This window comes from Schistocerca piceifrons, chromosome 9 (assembly GCF_021461385.2).
Source record: "Schistocerca piceifrons isolate TAMUIC-IGC-003096 chromosome 9, iqSchPice1.1, whole genome shotgun sequence".
Lineage (NCBI taxonomy): Eukaryota > Metazoa > Arthropoda > Insecta > Orthoptera > Acrididae > Schistocerca > Schistocerca piceifrons.
Window position 1 is genome coordinate 219,802,247 of NC_060146.1, and position 20,355 is coordinate 219,822,601.

The following is a 20,355-nucleotide window of genomic DNA, read 5'->3' on the forward strand; positions in this document are numbered from 1 at the left end:
ATATTTGCAGACTAAAATTATTGTTAACTACATGCAATGAAGCATTGTGCATTGCAATACTTCATGATGACTTAGTTCTATTTTGTAAATAGGCCCCGGATGAAGGTTACACTTTTGTTTGAAAATGGCCAGTGTGTGTGTGTGTGTGTGTAAACGTTAAGGAAAATAACTGAGGAACCAGAAGTTTTTTCTTAGTAGTGGCTTTCATACTAATTTAATAGGCTACATTTAGCCAGCAAAATCATAAATAATATGAATTGGTGCAATGGCAGTTTATTGTCAATGTAATGAACAAATGAAGTTTATACAAGTTTCTTGTAATTTCGCAATGTTCATCTTGACTAGTTCCATATCTCTGAAGCCTCTTCATCTAGATATGATCTATGGAACATCATGAATGAATGAATGACCAAAGTTGACTTTCTGTTCCTAAATTAAGATGCTGGATATTTTGAAGGGGAAAAAGACCCATATGCCACTGACTGTAGTTCAATTGTTCAACTACAAAATCTAAATTCTGGTTTACTTCTTCACGTCAAAACATTTGGCAAATGATTTTGATCACTCTCTGAACCTCCGTTGGCAAAGTTTTGTCTTCCCCTGTATATTTGGTTGCAGTCTATTTTTATTTTGAAATTATTTTTCTAGGTACTAAACACCAAGAAAGTAGAAGTATGAAAAATTGTACAGTAAAAAGTGATAAAATAAATGTGTAAACCAAACACAACAAAACTAATGTTAAAGAAACTGGCACACCAAAGGAGACAAAGAAACTATAATGGTAATGCTAGAGTAATCAGCTGGAAAATATTTTACAGCTCGTCTTAATCAATGTTTGGACTTGATGTATGCTTCACTGTGTTGCAGAACTGACAGATGCATTTCCATGTCTCTGAAACCATGAAATGCTATGTCAAACATGGCAAATATTGCGGATGTTCAAATGTATCTCTTAAGTTTTTAAAGCAAGGTCTTTTGAATCTGTTTAGTTGCTAATTCTACTTTTCATGCTCAGATAATCTTCTCTCCTCACTGTGAGATTATATCGGTACTTGTTTCAGTGTGCCAGTAAGCTCAACATTACATGGAGACCAATCCTGCAGTGTTCTAGAGGACTGGAAGGAACAGGGCTGCTGAAAAGATGTGGAGATGCTACCCATTCATTGGATCCTAGTTTAACATTCGTACCAACAGTGACATTAAATGGGGTATGTATTTTAAGACTTAGATACATTAACACACTGTAAATATTACTATTATTTAAGACGAAATGCTGTAAACTCAGTTATGATCACACAGCGAAAGATCAATTGGACACATTTTTGTGGGAGACAATCTTGCACTCAGTTTAGTTTTTACTTGAGCTGTATATTGTGACATATCACTTTGTTAAAGTGATGTGTTGCACAGTGTATTTAGCACTGATGAGTGATGATCATTGACTGCTGAAGAAAATTTATTTAATGTAGATTGGAATGTGGAGAATGTGCATCGAGCATGGGGTTTCTCGGAATGTGCGCATTGATTGAATAGTAATGGAGACAATGTTGTTACTGAACAGGCCAATGCTGGCAGCAGCTAATGTTTGGTGATATTTGTTCTTAGTGTTTCCTTCAGCTGATGGGTCATCAGAGTTGCACTGGCCTCTGTGGAGGAAGATGGCCATGACATTGCATAAGGAAGTCACGGAACAAAATTAAGTTCGACATAAGAGGGTCTGCTGTGAATTGTGACCCTGTTTATTGTGAATGTATTTGAACTGTACTTGTCAAGCAGACAGGGTACTGTGTGAAGTTGTTTTCTGAGTGTAAAAAGTTTTTTATGTGGTTTACAAAAGAAGAGAAACATGTCATTTAGTAGCGTGCAGAGAAGGAGTATGTTGTCAGGTTTTCAGCAATCAGCAGCTTGCTGAAAAGCATAAGAAGTCAACGATTTGAGGCATGCATGGTATAGGTGGATACTGATTTGGGGAGAAAGAGAGAGGAAGAGAAATAGAGAGAGGAGGGGGGGGGGGGGGGGGGAGAGAGAGAGAGAGAGAGAGATAGAGATTTTCAACTTAAGACATAGGTAACAACAAAGAGGCATTTTGACATTAGCAGCTGAAGCATCCCCAACTCTCTTGTGGTTCCCTTTTTAGGTACTCCACGTCGACGTCTGCTCGTAGATACATATCATCAGTAGGTTTTCTGGCTTTACTTCCCGACATGGCAGTGATGACTCTCCGATGAGGTGCGGGCCTTGTGTTTTGCTATTACTGTGAGTCTTGTAAATATCGCTTTTATTTAGTAATTTGCCCGGCTAAAACTCTCCCCTCTTATGATTAAGACAGCCTGTGCCACCTTTCAGAGGGAGTGGGGACGTCAAAGAGTCACAAAAGTTCATATTAAGCAGTCTGTAGAACACATAAATGTTCACTACAGTTAGTGTGTTAGTTAATGCCTGCGCTTTCCGCTAGATGGTGGTGACTTACTGCTGAATAGCTTTGGTTCCGTAAAACCTTCACTGATTAGTACTAGGTAAATGAAATAAGTACAACACTCTCGTATTTCACTTTCACTCTATATTCAAGGATTAAGATGGTGATGAATGATGGTCTATTTAAAAGGTTCCTAGCCTGGAGGAATCTAAATAGTCTGCAAATGCCAATATGCACGCACTCTACGTCCAGATTCGCAACTAATGGCACACGACACTTTCACATGTTAATATCTGAATACCGGTGCCTCTGAATTCACTTGTATCAGCAGATAATTTGAGTTTCTGTCATCTATATGTCCGTAAAGTTCCAATCTAGCACTAAAGTCCTAAAATCCCCTTAATACTCCGTTGCTACCAACAGTCAGAGATCGTACACTACATCACTTTTAATCTCCATAATATTCTAACAGTTTATCGTGAATCTTAACACGATAAAGTCCAATCTAATTATTGTCTCACTGACTGACATGGGTTCCCCACCCTTTAATGAAACAATCAAGGAAAAAAGGCGGCAATAATGACAATCACGCCTTTTTATAGGTTTTTCGTCACAAGAGTTTAACGTCACTGCCTTCTCCATGACGGAGCTTCTGTGGCTTTGCTGTACTTAGATGTTAAACCACTTGCTGATATACTATAATTTTGATCTGCAATTACCAAACTCTGATTCTACACTATTTTCCCCTCTAAAAATTGTATTCTTAATTTTAAATTATTCTTTCTATAGCTTTTATCACTGTAAACTGAACCGAGGTGTTACATTCCTACCTTCCAGCTAATGTATTGCATTACTTGGCCAAAAACTGTCAAAGAGATATCCAGGAAACATTTCAGTTGGTGACTTATTACAGGGTTATTACAAATGATTGAAGCGATTTCACAGCTCTACAATAACTTTATTATATGAGATATTTTCACAATGCTTTGCACACACATACAAAAACTCAAAAAGTGTGTTTAGGCATTCACAAATGTTCGATATGTGCCCCTTTAGTGATTTGGCAGACATCAAGCCGATAATCAAGTTCCTCCCACACTCGGCACAGCATGTCCCCATCAATGAGTTCGAAAGCATCGTTGATGCGAGCTCGCAGTTCTGGCACGTTTCTTGGTAGAGGAGGTTTAAACACTGAATCTTTCATATAACCCCACAGAAAGAAATCGCATGGGGTTAAGTTGGGAGAGCATGGAGGCCATGACATAAATTGCTGATCATGATCTCCACCACGACCGATCCATCGGTTTTCCAATCTCCTGTTTAAGAAATGCCGAACATCATGTTGAAAGATGAAGTCGGCGCTGTCGGTCTCCAGTTGTGGCATGAGCCAATTTTCCAGCATGTCCAGATACACGTGTCCTGTAAAAATTTTTATGCAGAAGAAAAAGGGGCCGTAAACTTTAAACCGTGAGATTACACAAAACACATTAACTTTTGGTGAATTGCGAATTTGCTGCACGAATGCGTGAGGATTCTCTACCGCCCAGATTCGCACATTGTGTCTGTTCACTTCACCATTAAGAAAAAATGTTGCTTCATCACTGAAAACAAGTTTTGCACTGAACGCATCCTCTTCCATGAGCTGTTGTAACCACGCCGAAAATCCAAATCATTTGACTTTGTCATCGGGTGTCAGGGCTTCTAGCAATTGTAAACGGTAAGGCTTCTGCTTTAGCCTTTTCCATAAGATTTTCCAAACCGTCAGCTGTGGTACGTTTAGCTCCCTACTTGCTTTATTCGTCAATTTCCGTGGGCTACCCGTGAAACTTGCCCACACGCGTTCAACCGTTTCTTCGCTCACTGCAGGACGACCCGTTGATTTCCCCTTACAGAGGCATCCAGAAGCTTTAAACTGCCCATACCATCACCGAATGGCATTAGCAGTTGGTGGATCTTTGTTGAACTTCGTCCTGAAGTGTCGTTGCACTGTTATGACTGACTGATGTGATTGCATTTCAAGCACAACATACGCTTTCTCGACTCCTGTCTCCATTTTGTCTCACTGCACTCTCGAGCGCTCTGGCGACAGAAACCTGAAGTGCGGCTTCAGCCGAACAAAACTTTATGAGTTTTTCTACGTATCTGTAGTGTGTCGTGACCATATGTCAATGAATGGAGCTACAGTGAATTTATGAAATCGCTTCAATCATTTGTAATAGCCCTGTACATTAATTGGACTACTACTTCCATACTTTCAGCATATCACATTTTAAATTTTCCTTGGACTCTAGGCTTGTTATGCATCAATAAGAGAGATGATAAAACATACTTATAGCATTCTCCAAGGACCCTAATAGTTTTAGTGTGAATAATTTCATCAGTGGTTGCTAGAACTAATGCTTTCTTCCCAATGCACTGCAATTTGTTATGCAAACAGTGGAAAGTCCTGGATGAAAAAAGGCAATATTATTAAAATGGTAGATTGCTTCTCTTGGAACATGACAATAAAACATAAGGAAGAAGAAAAGGAATACTGTTTCATAGATCTGTAGTGATCACCAGTTACTGTTGGCTGCTGTGTTTATGTAAGCTGTTTAAGAGTTCTCACTCCAGCTGCCAGAGGTACTGGGTTTTGGTTTGTTCTCTGTGTGCAGCACAGTGTTCCATGACTGTTACAAAGGACACTAGTTTCTTCGCAGTGGTAAACAGCTCCTGTCAGACTCTTCTATAACACTAACTAGTCTCAAATATTATCATGTACCTTCTGTGTTTATTGGTGAATAAGTTTTATTCATTCCTGGAATACTGGAGGATCATGTTTCATACAGCTGGGAGTATGTTGAACACAAAATTATAGTTGTTCAGACAGCTCATACCTACTTGGACCAACATTGGTGACCCTGATGTGATCAACCTGCATGTTCAGTCTATGTAACCATAAGGAGCAAGACTAACTTTCAAAAACCAATACAGTATTTTCATGAAATGTAACCCATACCAGCTGCTGAAGTACCCTCATTATTGTGACTCACTGTGGGACTGCCTCCATGCTGGCCTCGTAATCCTGCATTGTGGTTCAGATATGCAGAAGTGTGCTTTCAATTCACTGGAATAACTGGAATTTGCCTAAATTTGCCTTAGCGGTGATCCAGCTGGATCATCATTATGTGGCTAAAGTCGAATATGTAATAGCTGCACTTCCTGAGTGACATTCCTAAGACAAACTCAAGGCCGAATTACTTTGGAGTGGTTTCTGCCTAAGAAGAAGAGTGCATGCGGCATGTCATACCATAAGAAGATATATGTGACAGAAAAGCAGCACAATATCATAGGTACTTGCACAGAAAAGTCAATGCAGACACTGTAGCTGATACCATGCTGTGTACTGTGTGGTGTAGCCAACTTCCAGCCCACCTAAATGAACATTTGTACACATGCTGGTTGATATGAGTCTCCCTACTGGATTAATTTGTTACTGAGTTGTATTTATTTATTTTTTAATAGAAATTTTAGGATCAGAAAAAGTGAAATTTAATACGTTTTGTTAAGTGCACACATTAGGTTCATGTTCATGAATATAATAGAAAACATAACAGCAAACCTACATGTAATATCATCATTATTATTAATGAAATAATGCAATGGTGCTGAAAATGTAATATTGGTTTACGTCTTTGCAAATTCCAAATTAATACCAATGCTCCAGATATTTACAGCAAATTTTAAAACTCCCCATTTCTCCAGAGGGACAGGAGCACTTAGTTTTCTTTCTATTTGACCATTGTTCATGTAATTCCATACTTTTTTGCAAAATTTCTAGCTGTAATGGATTTGACTTTATATCTTTAATAACTTTAGCAAAAGGTGGGTATTTAGGAGAGATGTCCATCACCTACTGCACTACGAGCAGACTGACAATGAAAATAAAGAAAGCACAGCAAGGCAGCAGTGGTTTTCGTAGCAGAATGAAATCGCACCATAACCAGTGCAGCTGTTGTGCCTTGTCAGATGCCTTGTCATCTCCGTAATTGAATACTATTTCAGCTTGCGACGTGTTTCAGTAACTTGAAAAAAATATTTTTGTTGTAATATTTTGTTAGAATGGAAATCATGATTATAGAAATACTGTTATTTTATATTACAGCACAGCTTAAAAGGGCTAAGACACAAAGGAATTACAGATATTGGTTACAAGTGAGCACTGATTACATGGAAGGAGAAAGTTGAACAGGGCCGGAATTGAAACTATTGATTCAATCAGTACCTGGTCGCAGCCAATGTCTGTAATTCCTATGTGTCTTAATTCGTAGTGGCTGCTGCATCAAAACAATGTCTGTTCTTTTGGACATGTCAGAAAGTACAAACACCACATATATTTAAAAGGGTTAAATTGATAAAGGGCTTCTGGCGTAGGAAGTCTCCCTCATTCTGCCAACGGCCTCATCAAAGAGGGCGCGGGAGCAGACAGAGGTTCAGGTACTCTCTCGTCTTTGGGGTGGGTAAACTGCCCCTAAAGATTGAAGAAACAACAATGATTAATGGCATGAGGATTCAGAAGGCAATGGAAAATACCCATAATGTGTATCCACAGTACATATGACCTGTAACTGAAAAAGTGACATGATGATCTCTCCATTGGCAAAAGAGTCAGAAATACTGCCCCATTTCTGGGAGATCTCTGGGAGGGGAGTGTCAAGGGGAGATGACCATAACAAAAAGATTGAATAACCAATGAACGTATAACATTCTATGGGTCGGGGCATGGCATGTCAGAAGTTTGAACGTGGTAGGGAAGCTAGAAAATCTGCAAAGGAAAACATAAAGCCTCATTCTAAAAATAGTAGGGGTCATTGAAGTGAAATGGAAAGAAGACATGGAAAGAAGACAAGGATTCCTGATCAAATGGTTATACCATAATATCAACAGCAGCAGAGAATTGTATAACAGGAGTAGGATTTGTTATGAATAGGAAGGTAGGACAGAGAGCGTGTTTTGGTGAGCTGTTCAGTGACAGGGGTTATTCTTATCAGAATTGACAGCAACCAACACAGACAATGATTGTTCAAATACATGTCAATGTAGCAAGCTGAAGATGAAGCGATAGAGCAAGCATATGAGGATATTGAAAGGGTTATACAGTATGTAAAGGGAGATGAAAACGAAATAGTCATGGGGGATGGAATGAAGTTGTAGGGAGAAAAGTAGAAGAAAAGGTATAGGAGAATATGGGCTTGGGACAAGGAATGAGAGAGAAGAGAGACTAATTGAGTTCTCTAATAAATTTCAGGTAGTAATAGTGAATACCCTGTTCAAGAATCACGAGAGGAGGAGGTATACTTGAAAAAGGATGGGTGATACAGGAATATTTCTGTTACATTACATCATGATCAGACAGAGATTCCGAAATCAGATACTGGATTGTAAAGCATACCCAGGAGCAGATATAGACTCAGATCATGATGTAGTAGTGATGAAGAGTAGACTGAAGTTTAAGAGATTAGTCGGGAAGAATCAATATGCAAAGAAGTGGGATACAGAAGTACTAAGGAATGATGAGGTATGCTTGAAGTTCTCTGTGGCTATATATTCAGCAATAAGGAACAGCACAGTAGGCAGTACAATTGAGGAGGGATGGACATCTCTAAGAATGACAACCATAGAAGTTGGAAAGAAAAACATGGGTACAGGGGAGGTAACTGCAAAGAAACCATTGGTAGCAAAAGAAATACGAAAGAAGGAAGTACAAAAATGATCAGGGACACTAAGGAATAGAGACATACAAGTCATTAAGCCGTGTTGAGTGGCTGTGCGGTTAGAGGCGTCACATCACGAATTGCGCGGCCCCTCCTGCCGGAGGTTAGAGTCCTCCCTCGGGGATGGGTGTGTGTATTGTCCTTAGCGTAAGTTAGTTTAAGTAGGGACTGATGACCTTAGCAGTTTGGTGCCTTAGGAATTCACACACATTTGAACATTTGAACAAGTCATTTAGGAATGAAATAAACAGGAAGTGCATGGAAGCTAAAGTGAAATTGCTGCATGTAAAATGTGAACAAAATAAAAAGAAGTGATTGTCAGAAGGACAAGCAACGGTGGTAACATTAAGAGTGCAATGGGAATTCCACTGTTAAATGAAGTGGAGAGAGTGGATAGGTGGGAAGAGTACGTTGAAGGCCGCTATGAGGGGGAACATTTGTCTGATGTGATGGAAGAAGGAGGAGTCCGTTTAGAAGAGAAAGAGGATCAAGTATTAGAATCAGAATTTAAAAGAGCTTTATGGAGGACTTAAGATCAAATATGGCAGAAGGGATAGCTAACATTCCATCAGAATTTTTAAAGTCATTGGGGAAAGTGGCAACAAAACTACTATTAATGTTGGTATGTAGAATGTATGAGTCTGGCAACATACCATCTGCTTTCAGAGAAAAATGTCATTCACACAGTTCCAATGACTGCAAGAGCTGACAAGTGTAAGAATTATCACATGATGAGCTTAACAGGTCATGCGTCCAAGTTACTGAAAAGAATAATACACAGAAGAATGGAAAAGAAAACTGAGGATGTGTTAGATGTCGATCAGTTTGGCTTTAGGAAAGCTAAAGTCACCAGAGAGGGAATTCTGCCATTGCAATTGATAATAGAAGCAAGACTAAAGAAAAATCAGGACACCTTCATAGGATTTGTCCAACTGGAAAAAGCATTTGATAATGTAAAATGGTGCAAAATGTTTTAAATTCTGAGGAAAATAGTGGTAAGTTATAGGGAGAGATGGTTAATATACAGTACTTACAAGAGCTAAGAGAGAATAACAAGAGTGGACAACCAAGAATGAAGTCCTCAGATTAAAAATGGTTGTAAGACAGGGATGTAGTCTTTTACCCCTACTGTTCAATCTATACATTGAAGAAGCAATGATGGAAACAAAAGAAAGTTTCAGGAGTGGGATTAAAATTCAAGGTGAAAGGATATCACTGATACAATTCACTGATGACATTGCTACCCTGTGTGAAAATGAAAAAGGATTATAAGATCTGCTGGATCAAATGAACAATCTAATGAGTACAGAATATGGATTGAGAGTAAAATGAAGAAAGACAAAAGTAGTGAGAAGCAGCAAAAATGAGAACAGCAAGGAACTTAACATTAGGGTTGAAGGTCACAAAGTAGACATAGTTAAGGAACTCTACTACCTAGGTTTCAAAATAACTAGTGACAGATGGAGCGAGGAGGTTATCAAAAGCAGACTAGGAAGAAGGGCATGCCTGGTCAGGAGAAGTTTAGTAGTAACAAACAAAGGCCTTAATTTGAGGAAGAAATTTCTGAGAATATATGTTTGGAGCACAGCATTGCATTGTATTGTAGTGAAACATGGACTGGGGAAATCAGAACAGAAGAGAATTGAAGCATTTGAGATGTGGTTGCTACAGAAGAATGTTGGAAAATTTGGTGAACTGATAAGGTAAGCAATGAGGAGGTTCTGCACAGGATTGGAGAGAAACTGTGGAGGACAACAGAGTTTGGAATACATTCAGCAAATAATTGAAGATGTAGTTTGCAAGTGCTACTCTGAGATGAAGAGGTTGGCATAGGGGAGGGATTTGCAGCAGCTGCATCAAACCAGTCAGAAGACTGGTGACCAAAAAAAATAATAATGTTTAACACATTATTTCTTTTACTACTTCTGCTGTTGGTAACAACAACTCATAGATTGTTTCGCATACCCTTGTGAGGTCAACGTAGAAATTTTATCAGTCAGCTAGAAGCCAGCAGAGATGTCTAGTAACTAATTACATTGGCATAAATACACACATTTAGAAAGTGTCCATAGTGATTGAATCAAGACCCCCAGATAAGCCTAGATGATTCTAAAGTAATGGAAAAGTTAAAATCTGCTTCATATGACCATCTGTGTTAACTGAAATTTACATACCTTGGATATATTCTAATATATTGTAATTGTAGCTAATTAAGCATGTGGATTATGTAACTTTCATAATAAGCACTCCAACTACCTTTGTTGTTCAAAAAATAATATTGAAACCCTGTTAGTAGTTTGTAAAAGAACTGAAAATGATCTATAAGAGAAGTATGATCACAGAAATGCTCTTCCCTCACATCCTGATGATTTTGTGCACATGTGGGTACCGAAGCTGTTATGTAAATAGGATAGTAAATTTTAGTGGTGTCAAGAGCTTTAAATATTTCTCTGTGGCAGTCAGTTTGCTCTCAGGATTTTTACCATTTGTGTGTACAAAAAACTTAATATCCAAGATACTGCTTGAGAGATGCCACATTTTAAGGCTATGACATACAGAATGAAGGTATCACTGTATCTTTAAAGCTAGTCAAACAGTGGAAAATCCATGATAAAATCACAGTATGAATGTTAGTGAAACTAATAAATATTTGAAATTATAATATAATTGGATAGACAGGAAATCGAGAGAAAACAGATATAAAAGATATAGAAATGCAAAAATCAGACAATGGAAACTCCAGGTAGCAATTTTCACAATATTAGGAAATGGATAGATTGCTACTCACTGTAAATATGAGACTTTCAGTTGCAGCTACACACAATGAAATGGCTTGAGCCACAAATCAGACAATGGAAACTCCAGGTAGCAGTTTCCACAATATTAGGAAATGGATAGATTGCTACTCACTGTAAATATGAGACTTTCAGTTGCAGCTACACACAATGAAATGGCTTGAGCCACATGACCAGCATCACTGCTGGTCATGTGGGTATGAGGCATGATTATTTGTGTGGATGTGTGTGTGTGTGTGTGTGTGTGTGTTTTCTTTTCTAAAGAAGGTTTATGCCAAAAGTTAAATGTGTAACAATCTTTCCATTGTGCCTGTCTGCAACTCAACACATTGCCTATTATGAGCAGCAGTCTGTCCTTTTCCTAATATAGTAGATATGGAAATGTGCTAACCTCCAGAGTCAGTGGCTCCTTCTTCTCACCTAAGGGTTGAAGGGAAAGAAACAGGGATGAAAGCAAAGGACTGATGAGGTTTAGGAAATGGCGAGACTTATGGAAGAGTCACACAGCACCTCGGGCGACCAAAACTTACCAGATGGGATGAGATGGAAAGACATTGATACATGCACAATGTAAATGCACACATGGCCACTGTGGCCACACGGGGGAGTGTAGTAACCATGCTTGGGGTGGTTGTTGGGGTTACAGAAGAGGTGTGGAAGACAGGTAGGGGTGGAGGAAGGTAGTGCTGCCTGTCAGAATGTGGAGGGTCACTGCAGGGTGGGACGGTGATCTCCTAGGTGCTGTGTCAGGAAGCTATGGTGGAGGTAAAGGGGAGAGGAGAGAAGCATAAGGGAGTGTGGAGGTGTGCTGGGGGGACAGGAGGCATGTGTGAGGTTGGAGTGGGAGCAGGGGAGATGATAGGTGAATGAAGGACGGGGACTAGTGAAGGTTGAGGGCTAAGGGAATTAATCGCATTGTGCAGACTGGTCTACATCTGACAATAACTTTCACTTGTTAGCTCCAGGAATGATGTTGTTTGCCCACCATATGACTGGGCCTCCTGACTAACAGGTTTGGTAGGGGCCTGTCGAAGTACGAGGGAAAAGCCTCTCTAGCGATATGTCCAGCAAGCTAGCAGGAGCATCACTGCATCCAGTAGCAAAAGTAAAAGGAGCCCCAAAAAGCCCTGTAGCATTCCTCCTAATCATCCTTCAGGTTGAGGACACCTTTACCCTTTCACCTTACTGGAGAGCATCAACTGTCTTGGAAGCTGAGAGTAGTGAACAGTAACACACTGAGATATTAGTAAGATAGTACACAGCACATAGATTGTATGTGATAGTTATTTCATTTGATGATTTACAGATATATATTATCCTTCCCTATATGCCCCCCCCCCCTTCATTTCCTGGCCCAAATCCTGCCCCCTCCCCAGCTCCTTACGCGTGTGTGTGTGTGTGTGTGTGTGTGTGTGTGTGTGTGTGTGTGTGTGTGTGTGTGTGTGTGAGTGTGTGTGTGTGTGTGTGTGTATCTCCTTACGTGTTGTTTCTTAAAGAAAAATGATGATATATGTTGTCTTCCAGAGCCAAGGTAACCAGACTGCCATACTTAATGATTTTTGGAGGGAAGTCTGTGCAATTTTTCCAGTAAGTATAATGTTTGTTGTTAATTATGTTTATTATAAAATCTTTTTTCATACTTTTTCCTTTACTCAGTGAAAGACAAACTATGTCAGAATTACATCCTCACTGGAAACTAAGCTTTTAGGCATTTTACTGCAGATGAAAAGCATACAAGAGATTTAAAAAAAAAAAAGAAAAAAAAACCCTCACAACTCTTTCAAAAGATGTTGCTCATCTCACTTCTCTGCATTTATATATTACCAGCAGAAATTTGAAAACATGAAAGCACTTAAATAAAAAACATGATGTCCTTGTATATAATACAAGATATAAAGTGAAGAAATTTTGTACAGCCTGTATGGACACGAATATTTTAAAAAATGTGTACTACATCTTGTCCTATGGAGATATCCAAACCATCTACAAAAAATGTGATTTCTACACCTTGATCATTTGTTAACAGTATAAATTCATTCTAATTAGCTTATTACTTCTACTCAAACTCAGAATTTTAATAGCATTTAACATACAAGCCACTCAGAAAGCATAAAGTTAAAAAAAACTACTACCACTGCAATTAGAGTGTAATATATTGTATTTTATTTATTTCTTTAGTTAAATATCAGTCATCAGTACTTTATTTCTCAGGTAACTTGAAGAGGGTTCTCTCTCTCTCTCTCTCTCTCTCTGTGTGTGTGTGTGTGTGTGTGTGTGTGTGTGTGTGTGTGTGTGTGTGTGTGTGGGCGCGCGCGCACAATTTTTAAAGATATTTTGAGTGTTGTGCTGAAATACTTGACATAGAAAGATACAAATTGCTGGTGCTCATTTTCATTCAATCACCTCCAGAGATATGCATGAATAGAGGTATGCATTAAAAAATTAAAACACATCAAAACAAAGCAAGTCACAGAAATCTAATCTGGACACAGTATTGTAAATGAACTACCACTACACTCACTGAATGTAACTTATTAAAATTAGTTGTACTTTACTATGACTGTAACCTACATTGAATGATACAAGTTAACTGTTACCAGTCACTGTTCATTTATTTTGACAATGTGCTTCAAAGGCTTGAAATGCCATCTTGAGGTGGTTTTACATTGATAGTAAAAGGAAATTTAGAGGGTGAGATGTGTTTTCTGCAGCGACACTTGCACACGAACACTCTGTATGTGTTCAACAGTTGATGCAGGTGGTGTTTGGTGAAGGTTGATGTGGAGCTGATTAGTGAGACATTTCATGTGGTATGGCAACATGTCTGCAAGACATCATTTTAGTGTGTGATCGTTGATGAGCAGTTGGATGCTTGAAGCCAGTGAAGTTGTCACTACTATGGCCACAGTAAAGGATGTGTCTAAAAGTGTCATCTTGCAATTAAAAAATGCTGCTGAAGGTGGAAATACTATGTGAAAGCGTATTGTTTGTCATAAATGGACCAACACACTGCAAGAGGATCAATAAGTAGCCCAAGTGGCAAAGAGAAACAGATATCTCCCTTCTAGGCAGATCGCTGCAGACCTCGCATCTGCTACCAGTACATTTGTCTCTGCCAGAACTGTTTCACAGCTATAAAATCAGGCTGCTTTTATGCTCAGAAGCCTGTTGAATTCATCCAACTTCAACCACATCATTGCCAAGAAAGAATTTATTGGTGCAGAGACATGTTGGTTGGGGTCAGCAACAGTGGTCCAGAGTGACGTTCTCCAGTGAATGCCATCTCACTTTAGGGTGGGAAGGACAAAAAGAAATCAAGTTTTAAGAGAGGTTAGGATTGAAACAAACCTTCAGTTTGAGAAAGAAACAAAAAAACATAATTGTAGCTTATTGCATCAGCAGATACAGCTGTTGGTTAAGAATTTTAAAATCAGCAGAAATTTCAACTATACCCAATTTTAAATCACTTAATGTGAAATGTCAGCTATCATTATTGCATCAAAATATTTGAGGACTGAGAAATAAAATTAATCAATTAATTATCTGCATAGATGAATTAGAATCCTCAAACCCAGCTGACATAATCTGTCTCTCTGAACCTCACGTGACCACTGGTATAGGACTTTTAAGTGTTACAGGATTTAGGTTGGCATCTCACTTTTGTAGAGCAGAAATAGAGAAGTTGCCACATTCATCAGGAACTGTCATAAATTTAAGAAGATAGACATTCATAAATTTTGCCTAGAACAGCATATGGAAGTATATGCAACCAAAGTAGAATTTCACAAAAAATCCTTCATAATATTAAGTGTATATTGAGTACCTGCAGGTAACTTTAATCTGTTCATCAACCACGTTGAAGCTGTACTGGCCCATTTAACAACCAAAAACAAAAAAATAGTAGTTGCTGATGACTTCAATGTAGATTTCCTTGAAGACTCTCCCAATAAGAACTTATCTGAGTTAGTAGCACTATCATTCAACTTAGTTCCCACTGTAAAGTTCCCCACTAGGGTAGCAAATTGTTCACAAACAGCCATTGATAACATCTTATAGAAAAGTCCAATGAACAAAATTGTATTACAAAATCAATAGTCAATGGCCTCTCAGACCATTACATGCAGTTCCTTCCATTAAATGTTAATAATGAACAGGATATAAAATCTGTTAAATCTAAGCTCAAGAGGGTAATCAATAAGCCAAAAATTGATTATTTTAGGACACTCCTCCAAGAAATTCACTGGAGTGATGTTTACAGTGCTCATGGCATGAATGAAAAATGTAACACTTTTGCTAATAAAGTGCTTACCTTATTTGACCACTGTTTGACCCTACAACTAACCAAGGTTAGAGCAAAGTCTGCAACGAAACTATGGATTACTCAACGAATAGGGGTATCTTGTAAAACAAAAAGAAAACTGTATCTGTCAATCCGAAACAGTTTTGGTGTTGATGCTATAGCACCTTACAAGAAATACTGCAAAATATTAAAGACTGGAATACGAACATCAAAGCAAATATATTACAAGGAAAAGATAGTCATATCAGATAACAAAATAAAGACAATGTGGGATATAGTGAAGGAGGAGACCAGTAGAACCAGAAATCAAGAGGGGAAAATAGCATTAAGAGTAAATGATACATTGGTGACAGATGTATATAGTGTTCCAGAACTTTTTAACAAACATTTTATAACTGTTGCTGAAAAGATAGGATTGTCAGGTTCTGTAGATGCTGCTATGGAATACCTCAGACCAGACATTTCAAGTGACTTCAATAATATGAATTTGACCCTCACTACCCTAGCAGAAATATTGTCCATCATAAAATCTTTGGCCACGCGGTTAGAGATGCCATGTCACTGATATCACTGACTGCACAGCCCGTCCTGCCAGAGGTTTGAGTCGTCCCTCGGGAATGTGTGTGTGTGTGTGTGTGTGTGTGTGTGTGTGTGTGTGTGTTGTTCTTAGTATAAGTTAGTTTAAATAATGTGTAAGTTTAGGGACCAATGATCTCAGCACTTTGGTCCCTTAGAAATTCACACACATTTGAACATTTTGAACATAAAATCTTCAAAATCAAAAACATCTAGTGGGTATGATGAAATATCAACAAAGTCAATTAAAGAATGTGATTCTGAGTTAAGTAACATATTAAGCTATCTGTGTAACCAGTCATTTATCAGTGGAATATTTCCTGAATGGTTGAAATATGCTGAAGTTAGGCCACTGTTTAAGAAGGGAGATAAAGAAATAGTATCAAATTTCTGTCCAATTTCACTCTTGCCAGAATTTTCAAAAGTTTTATGACAGGTAATGTACAATTGGCTTTACAACCATCGTATCACAAATAACATACTGTCAAAGTGGCAGTTCGAATTTCTAAAGGGTTCTGATATTGAGAAGGCTATCTACACTTACAGTGAAAATGTACTTAACTCATTAGACAAAAAATTGCTGGCATCTGGCATATTTTGTGATCTGTCAAAGATATTTGACTGTCTAAATCACAATAACTTTTTAAGTAAATTAGAATATTATGGTGTAACAGGAAATGTTGCAAAATGGTTCAAATCTTATATCTCTGGCAGGAAACAAAGGGTGTTACTAGGAAAGAGACATGTATCAAGCTATCACGCACCATCCAACTGGGAACTAATTACATGTGGGGTCCCACAACGTTCCATTTTGGGCCCCTTACTTTTTCTCATGTTTATCAATGACCTTTCATCAGTAACATTACCAGATGCCCAGTTTGTTTTGTTTGTCAATGATACAAACATTGCAATAAATAGCAAATCAAGTGTAGTCTTAGAAAGATCTGCTAATAAAATATTTGTGGACATTAATCACTGATTCCTAGCCAATTCTTTGTCACTAAACTTTGGAAAAACATACTACGTGCAGTTCAGAACTTGTAAGGGGTGTCTCACAAGCAGTGTGCGATTTGCAGGGGGGGGGGGGGGGGATGGGGGGGGATGGGGGGGATTTCCCCCCTCTGCATCAGACCATCCCCTCCTCTGGTTTTAGTTTATGCGTCCCAACCTGGGATGTTTATTTCCCAAGCACTGGAGTAAAACTTTACATATAATTTAAAGTTGTGGACCTGAACACTGAAAGTTTTTAATAAGTCTTACTATTAACACTATTAATATGTTTGAGTTTTCTATCATCAAAATAAGTACAGCTTTTTACAAATGTGCCTCTACGTTTTGAATTCCCCTTGTATATCTGTAGGTAGAGGATTTTGTAAATAAGCTTTACCTATAATGTACTTTTAAAGATATAACAAGTGATGGCTTTTCTGATAGTGCATACGCGTGAATAGTGAGTTTCGGCATTAACATCTATTTATAAATAGCTGTTTAACCATGCATAACACCACGGTCCAAGCTAGTAACATATATAATTCTAATAACTCCAAAGACATCCCCCCCACTGGTAAAAGCACAAATCGCACCCTGCTCACAAGTATATGCCTAACATACGATGACAAGCAGATAGAAGAAGTGGACAGTGTTAAATTCTTGGGATTATAGCCTGATAATAAATTTAACTGGGAGGAGCACATCACAGAACTGCTGAAGCATCTTAATAAATCTCTGTTTGCAATGCAAATTGTGTCAGACATAGGGGATATAAAAGTGAAAAAGCTGGCATACTATGCTTACTTTCATTCCTTAATGTCATAGGGGATTATTTTTTGGGGTAATTCATCAAGCCAAGCTAAAGTTTCCCAGGCACAAAAACATGCAATAAGAATTATATGTGGTGTGAATTCAAATACATCCTGCAGAAGCCTCTTTAGAGAACTAGGGATACTAACTACTACTTCCAATATATTTATTCCTTAATGAAATTTGTCATTAAAAATATATCACTTATTCAAACTAATAGCTCAATTCATGGAATCAGTACAAGAAATAAGAATATTCTTCACAAGGGTTTAAAGTCACTTACTCTAGTACAAACAGATGTGCATTATTCAACAACACACATTTTTAATAACTTGGCAGCAGCCATAAAAAGCTTAACACCCAATGAAATTCAGGTGGAATCCGGGTACTGCTGTGCAAGACTAACACTCCCCCCTTGGCTGTCGAACTTACTTGGAGTTGCTCTCCATGCTACTCTATCCTGTGCAAGCTTCTTCATCTCCCAGTACCTACCTGCAGCCTACATCCTTCTGAATCTGCTTAGTGTATTCATCTCTTGGTCTCCCTCTATGATTTTTATCCTCCACGCTGCCCTCCAATACTAAATTGGTGATCCATTGATGCCTCAGAACATGTCCTACCAACCGATCCCTTCTTCTCGTCAAGCTGTGCCACAAACTCCTCCCCAATTCTAATCAATACCTCCTCATTAGTTATGTGATCTACCCATCTAATCTTTGGCATTCTTTTGTAGCACCACATTTCGAAAGCTTCTATTCTCTTCTTGTCCAAACTATTTATCATCCATGTTTCATTTCCATAAATGGCTACACTCCATACAAATACTTTCAGAAACGACTTCCTGACACTTAAATCTATACTCGATGTTAACAAATTTCTCTTCTTCAGAAACGATTTCCTTGCCATTGCCAGTCTACATTTTATATCCTCTCTACTTCGGCCATCATCAGTTATTTTGCTCCCCAAATAGCAAAACTCCTTTACTACTTTAAGTGACTCATTTCCTAATCTAATTCCCTCAGCATCACCAGCCTTAATTCGACTACATTCCGTTCAACTGCTCTTGCAAGTCCTTTGCTGTCTCTGACAGAATTACAATATCATCGGCGAACCTCAAAGTTTTTATTTCTTCTCCATGGATTTTAATACCTACTCTGAATTTTTCTTTTGTTTCCTTTACTGCTTGCTAAATATACAGATTGAATAACATCGGGGAGAGGCTACAACCCTGTCTCACTCCCTTCCCAACCACTGCTTCCCTTTCACGCCCCTCGATTCTTATGACTGCCATCTGGTTTCTGTACAAATTGTAAATAGCTATTCACTCCCTGTATTTTATCCCTGCCACCTTATGAATTTGAAAGAGAGTATTCTAGTCAACATTGTCAAAAGCTTTCTCTAAGTCTACAAACATTGGAAACGTAGGTTTGCCTTTCCTTAATCTATGTTCTAAGATAAGTCGTAGGGTCAGTATTGCCTCACGTGTTCCAATATTTCTACAGAATCCAAACTGATCTTCCCCGAGGTCAGCTTCTACCAGTTTTTCCATTTGTCTGTAAAGAATTCATGTTAGTATTTTGCAGCCATGACTTATTAAACTGATAGTTCAGTAATTTTCACATTTGTCAATACCTGTTTTCTTTGGGATTGGAATTATTATATTCTTCTTGAAGTGTGAGGGTATTTTGCCTGTCTCATACATCTTGCTTACCAGATGGTAGAGTTTTGTCAGGACTGGCTCTCCGGAGGCCGTCAATAGTTCTAATGGAATGTTGTCTACTCCCGGGGCCTTGTTTCAACTAAGGTGTATCACTGCTCTATCAAACTCTTCACGCAGTATCATATCTCCCATTTTATCTTCATCTACATCCTCTTCCATTTCCATAATATTGTCCTCAGGTACATCGTCCTTTCATAAACCCTTTATATACTCCTTCCACCTTTCTGCTTTCACTTATTTGCTTAGAACTGGGTTTCCATCTGAGCTCTTGATATTCATACAAGTGTTTCTCTTTCCTCCAAAGGTCTCCTTAATTTTCCTGTAGGCAGTATCTATCTTACCCCTAGTGAGATTAACCTCTACATCCTTACATTTGTCCTCTAGCCATCCCTGCTTAACCATTTTCCACTTCCTGTCGATCTCATTCTTGAGACGTTTGTATTCCTTTTTGCCTGTTTCGCTTACTGCATTTTTATATTTTCTCCTTTCATCAATTAAATTCAATATTTCTCCTGTTACCCAAGGATTTGTACTAGCCCTCGTCTTTTTAGCTACTTGATCCTCTGCTGCCTTCCCTACTTCATCCCTCTGAGCTACCCATTCTTCTTCTACTGCACTTCTTTCCCCCATTCCTGTCAATTGTTCCCTTATGCTCTCCCTGAAACTCTGTACAACCTCTGATTTAGTCAGTTTATCCAGGTCCCATCTCCTTATATTCCCACCTTTTTGCAGTTTCTTCAGTTTTAATCTACAGTTCATAACCAATAAATTGTGGTCAGTCTACCCTGCCCCTGGAAATGTCTTACAATTTAAAACGTGGTTCCTAAATCTTTGTCTTACCATTATATAATCTGTCTGAGACCTCACAGTATCTCCAGGCTTGTTCCATGTATACAACCTTCTTTCATGATTCTTGAACCAAGTGTTAGCTATGATTAAGTTATGCTCTGTGCAAAACTCTACCAGGCGGCTTCCTATTTCATTTCTTAGCCCCA

The 20,355-nt window shown here is 38.4% G+C and overlaps 1 protein-coding gene across 1 annotated transcript in view; it reads left to right on the plus strand.

Moving 5' to 3' along the window:
• LOC124717192 (gamma-interferon-inducible lysosomal thiol reductase-like) overlaps positions 1 to 20,355 on the plus strand; it is a 94,804-nt gene that overhangs the window by 66,925 nt on the left and 7,524 nt on the right. Inside the window, exons 4-5 of the mRNA XM_047243970.1 lie at positions 1,062 to 1,208; positions 12,489 to 12,551. Coding sequence (XP_047099926.1) covers positions 1,062 to 1,208; positions 12,489 to 12,551 — 210 coding nt within the window. The remainder of the gene's footprint in view (positions 1 to 1,061; positions 1,209 to 12,488; positions 12,552 to 20,355) is intronic.